At 71.9% G+C, this 5,065-nt stretch overlaps 1 protein-coding gene across 1 annotated transcript in view; it reads left to right on the plus strand.

Moving 5' to 3' along the window:
- NDUFS2 (NADH:ubiquinone oxidoreductase core subunit S2) overlaps window positions 1-4,177 on the plus strand; it is a gene marked incomplete at its 5' end in the record, with an annotated part of 4,790 nt that extends 613 nt beyond the window's left edge. The window contains 12 exons of the mRNA XM_035314471.1: window positions 106-296; window positions 817-937; window positions 1,044-1,156; window positions 1,293-1,367; window positions 1,474-1,551; window positions 1,746-1,831; window positions 2,180-2,299; window positions 2,395-2,524; window positions 2,763-2,858; window positions 3,154-3,237; window positions 3,847-3,904; window positions 4,014-4,177. Of these exons, the coding sequence (XP_035170362.1) occupies window positions 106-296; window positions 817-937; window positions 1,044-1,156; window positions 1,293-1,367; window positions 1,474-1,551; window positions 1,746-1,831; window positions 2,180-2,299; window positions 2,395-2,524; window positions 2,763-2,858; window positions 3,154-3,237; window positions 3,847-3,904; window positions 4,014-4,051 (1,190 nt within the window). The remainder of the gene's footprint in view (window positions 1-105; window positions 297-816; window positions 938-1,043; window positions 1,157-1,292; window positions 1,368-1,473; window positions 1,552-1,745; window positions 1,832-2,179; window positions 2,300-2,394; window positions 2,525-2,762; window positions 2,859-3,153; window positions 3,238-3,846; window positions 3,905-4,013) is intronic.
- Window positions 4,178-5,065: the final 888 nt, after the last annotated feature.

Below are 5,065 nucleotides of genomic sequence, written 5' to 3' on the forward strand. Positions count from 1 at the left end.
CCCCCCCCCCAGTCCTGACCCACTCCACCGACACGGCGGGCCCGCAGCGTTGCAGAGCTTTCCCCCTGCCTGATTCCCCTCCTGTGTCCCCCCCCCCCGGAGCAGACAGAGACCCCCCGGCCCACAAGAAGGTCTCCAGCCTCACCATCAATTTCGGGCCCCAGCACCCGGCCGCCCACGGGGTCCTGCGCTTGGTGATGGAGCTGAGCGGGGAGACGGTGAAGAAGTGCGACCCCCACATCGGCCTGCTGCACCGAGGCACCGAGAAGCTCATCGAGTACAAGACGTACCTCCAGGTAAACGCTGCGGGGGGGGGGGGGCTCCGAGAGCCTCCCGGGCCCCGGTTCCTCTCCGCCCCGCTGCGAGGATTTGGGGAAGGTGGCGGGGGGAGCCCGAGCGGCTCCTTTGTGCCGGGCCGGCCGGCGCACGAGGGGCTGTCCGCGTCCATCTGCCTGCAGCTGTCGAGCCGGCTGCGTCAGCGCTGCACGGGGACTTCTTTGCCCCGTGGATTTTGGCCGCTGATTCGGTATCCCGCCCGGATTTAACCTTGGTGCTGGCGGGAGAAGCGGAGCCTGAAATAACCCAGGGCTGGGAGAGGGGGACGACGATGACACCGCACGCTTGGTGCCAGCCAAAAAAGCTGTTGGGGCACGAGGCCACCCGAATACCTCCAGGGCTGGAGCTCCGGGGCTCTCTGTGGGGCTCCCAGGGCTCCTGGTGGGGCTCCCGGGCCCCCTGGGGGAGAGGAAAGCCGCCGTCGTGCTCCGAGCGCCGTGGGTGCTGGCCGCAGCCCCTCAAGGTCACCTCTTTTGGCAGGCCCTGCCCTATTTCGACCGCCTGGACTACGTCTCCATGATGTGCAACGAGCAGGCCTACTCCATGGCCGTGGAGAAGCTGCTCAACATCCGCCCGCCCCCGAGGGCTCAGTGGATCCGAGGTGAGGACGGCCTCCTGCCTCCCCCCAGGGAGAGGGGCCGGGGGGGTAAGGGGGGGGGGGTCTCTCCCCTCTCTGCCCCCCCTCTCACCCCTCTGCGCCCCCCAAGTCCTCTTCGCGGAGATCACCCGGCTGCTCAACCACATCATGGCGGTCACCACGCACGCGCTGGACATCGGAGCCATGACCCCCTTGTTCTGGATGTTTGAGGAGAGGGAGAAGGTAAAGGAACGGGGCCGGGGCTGGGACGGGGAGAGAGGCCGGGCAGCTGCAGCCGCCCTCGGGGCCGGGACGAGGGGTCCGTGGCCGGCAGACGGAGCCCCCCCCCCCCCCCCCCCCTTGCTCTGCCCCCCTGCAGATGTTTGAGTTCTACGAGCGGGTCTCGGGGGCGCGGATGCACGCCGCCTACATCCGCCCCGGTGGGGTTCACCAGGTAAAGGCTCCCTGCAGCCCCCCCTCTGCCCTGGGGTGGGGGTGGGGGGGCACCCTTGGTGGTCCCTGATCCCACCCGGGCTGATCTCCCCCCTCCTGGCACCCAGGACCTGCCCCTGGGGCTGATGGACGACATCTACGAGTTCGTGAAGAACTTCTCCATGCGGGTAGATGAGGTGGAGGAGGTGAGGCTCGGCCGCCACGCGGGGACAGCGGGGAGGGAGGGACCGGCCCCATTTCCCCCCCCAGGGGCTGGGATCTCCCTGCTGTCCCCCGGGCATGGCCAGCGTGTGGTTGTCCCCCCCCGGGTGGTGGCGGTGGGAGGGCCGCTGCCGCCGTGGCGCCGGGGGACGGGTGGCTGAGGCCCCGCTGCCCGCAGATGCTGACCAACAACCGCATCTGGAAGAACCGCACGGTCGACATCGGGGTCATAACGGCCGAGGAGGCGCTCAACTACGGCTTCAGGTGGGTCCCGCGGCTCCTGGGGGTGCTCCTCGGGGTTGGGGGGCTGCTTGTCAGGATGGGGGGAGCTGCTCCGGGGCTGCTCAGGGTCGGTGCTGGCCCTTGCCTGGCTCCCGGTGCCGTCCACCGGTGGTGCAGCGTGGCAGGAGCTGGGACACCGTGTCCTGCGTGGCTTTACCCGCCTGCTGTCCCCGACCCCTTCCTGGAGGCCGTGGCGTGCGCAGGCGAGGAGCTCGTGGCCCCCTTCCAGGTCCCCTCGGTGCAGAGCCCTTCCTCCTGCGGCGGGGGGACGTGGAGCGGGCCGGGGCCGGGGCTTTTGGTCCCCCTGCTCAGCCGCTTCTCTCGACGCAGCGGGGTGATGCTGCGGGGCTCGGGGATCCACTGGGATCTGCGCAAGACCCAGCCCTACGACGTCTACGACCAGGTGGAGTTCGACGTCCCCATCGGTTCCCGAGGGGACTGCTACGACCGGTACGTCCCCGCGCCCCGGCCGGCCGCTCCCTTCCCGGCACAGCAGCCGTGCTGAGCACCCCCCGCCGGCGGGCCCCCCCCCCCCCCCCCTCCAGGTACCTGTGCCGCGTGGAGGAGATGCGCCAGTCCCTCCGCATCATCCTGCAGTGCCTCAACAAGATGCCCGAGGGGGAGATCAAGGTGGACGACGCCAAAATCTCCCCTCCCAAGCGAGCGGAGATGAAGGTAAAAGCCTGGCCTCCTGCCAGCCCCCCAGTTCGTGCCGGAGACCCCCCAGCCCTGCGGGGTCCTGCCTTCCCTGGCCTGGCCCGGCCAAAAAAAACGCTCCGAGGGGGGAGGCAGAGGCTGGCACCGAGGAGACCCAGCGCTGCCCGGCCTCGTCCTCCCACGCGCCCGTCACCGGTGGGCAGGACACGGGCGGCCCCCACCTGCGCCCAGCCCCGACGTTGGCCTCTGTCCGCAGACCTCCATGGAGTCCCTGATCCATCACTTCAAGCTCTACACCGAGGGCTACCAGGTGCCCCCCGGAGCCACCTACACGGCTGTCGAGGCCCCCAAGGTGCCCTTCTTGTGCTGTTTAAGGGGGCTGAGCCCCCCCCCCCCCCCCCCCCCGGCGGGCCCCCAGCTTGGTCGGGGGGTTGGGAGGAGGGTGGTGGGCGCCAGCCTGCGCCGCGGTGCCCCTGGGGACATCGCGCTGCTCTCGGCACCTGGAGCCTGAAGGGCGCAGACCTTGCGGCTGCTGGGACACCGCGCGCATCCTGTCCCGTCCCAGGGCCTCTTGGTGTTGTCCGGGGCTGGACGTGGCAGCCGCAGCCCCCACCGGCGTCACCAGCTCTGTCCCCGTGTCCCTGCAGGGTGAGTTCGGCGTTTACCTCGTCTCGGACGGCAGCAGCCGCCCCTACCGCTGCAAGATCAAGGCGCCCGGCTTCGCCCACCTGGTAGGGGACTGGGGGGACCGGGGGGGGGGCTGGGGGGGAGCCTGGGGCGGCCACTTCTGCCCTCTGAGCAGCGCCAGCCCCTTGCGGTGCTGCTGCGAGGCCGCCTGGGGGCCGAGTGACATCTGCGGGGACCTGGCTGTCACCTGCATGTCCCCGTCCCCGCCGGGCGGCTCGGCTGGCGCCGGCTCTGTCCGCAGTGAGCTTTCTTCCCCTGGGGCCGCAGCCTCTCGTGCTTGAGCCTCAGAGCCGGAGAGCCCGCTTCCTCTCCCCGCCGATAGCTGACCACTTCCTCCGGCTGCGAGCCGGGGCCGTGCCGCTGGGGGCCTGGCCTGAGCCGGGTGGGGGCCGCCGGCAGGGCCCCGCTCCGGAAGCCGCGGCCCCAGCACCGCCGGCGGCTGTTGGACAAAGGCAGCCGCGCCTCGAGGCTCGTGCCTCCGGCTCCTGACCGCAGCGGGCGCCTTCCTGCCGCCTCGATCTCCGTAGGATCGACCGAATCGAGGGGGCGCGAGGACGGCGCGGGGCCGGGGGGGGGGGCAGCCCTCGAACGAAGCTGGCCCCGTCGCACCGCGGGGCTGCTCGGGGCTGACGCGCGTCTCTTCTCCCCTTCAGGCCGGCCTGGACAGGATGTCGCAGGGCCACATGCTGGCAGACGTCGTGGCCATCATCGGTACGTTTGCCCCGGGGGCTCCCGCGCCCCCGCGAGCCCCTGCGGTCACCGGGAGGCCGGGGAGCAGGGCTCAGTCCTGCCCTCACCTCCCTCTCTTCCCTCCTGCCAGGCACGCAGGACATCGTCTTCGGGGAGGTGGACCGGTGAGGCGCTCAGCACCGTGCCCGGCCCCTGCTGCGTGTGCTGCTCCGTCCCCGGGCTACCCCGGGCGCCCCCCCCTGCGCCCCCCGTGCTGCTCCTCCTGATCCGAGTCAAATAAAGGCTAAAACAGGACCCGGCTCCGCGCCTCTGTCTCCGCGTCAGCCCTTGGCTCCCGGAACCGGGTGAAACCCCGCTCCTCTTCCCTTTCCCACACGAGGCTTGCGGTCGACAGCTTCCCCTTCCCTCGATGTCGGGCCTGTGGGCACACCACCCTCTCCAGGAGGATCCTCAGCGCTTCCCCAGCCCTGGGGGGGCGACTTCTTGAGGTTATTTTTTGCTCTTCTGTCCCCGCTGCCCACGGGTTTGCACCCAGCTGGGGCTGGCGACGCCTTCTCGGAGCTCCCCCTGCCAGCGTGGCGTTTGGGCACGGGGAGGGTGGCGACTCCTGGGGACAGCTCGGTGACAAGCCGGGGGGGGGGGGGGGGGGCCCCCGCGCCCGTGGGGGGGGGGGGGGGGGGGGGGGCCCCGGGGGGGGGTGGGGGGGGCACGAGGGCGGCGCGAGCTCGTGGGGAGGAAAGCGCTCGCCCTGCGGTCGCTGACTCCAGCGCAACGCCCAGCCCCGCCGACCCCGCCGGCCGCGGGAGGACGAGCGCCGCTGGCCACAGCCCTGCGCCTCCGGGTGCCGGCAGCGGGTAGGGACCGGGCACGGGGACCGGGCTGGGGGCGGGGGGGGGGACACAAGGGACGGGGACAGTGCTGGGGGTGGCCTGGGGACAGGGGAGCAGCTGGGTGGGTGCGTGGGTGATGGCCTGGCTCGGTCAACGCTGTCCTCGCCCTCCGGGGTGGGGCAGGACCCCAGCAGCTCTGCTGGCACCCCTGGGGACAGCGGGGTGCCCGATGGGGGGGGGGGGAGCTCTGCCCTGTCCCCCACCCGGGGGGCACCCGGGGGCTCCCCAAAGCCATCGGAGACACGACGGCGGCGGCGCTGCGGTCCCCGGGCACGCGGAGAAGGATGGAGCT

Source organism: Oxyura jamaicensis, unplaced genomic scaffold, assembly GCF_011077185.1.
Source record: "Oxyura jamaicensis isolate SHBP4307 breed ruddy duck unplaced genomic scaffold, BPBGC_Ojam_1.0 oxyUn_random_OJ72756, whole genome shotgun sequence".
Classification (NCBI taxonomy): Eukaryota; Metazoa; Chordata; class Aves; order Anseriformes; family Anatidae; genus Oxyura; species Oxyura jamaicensis.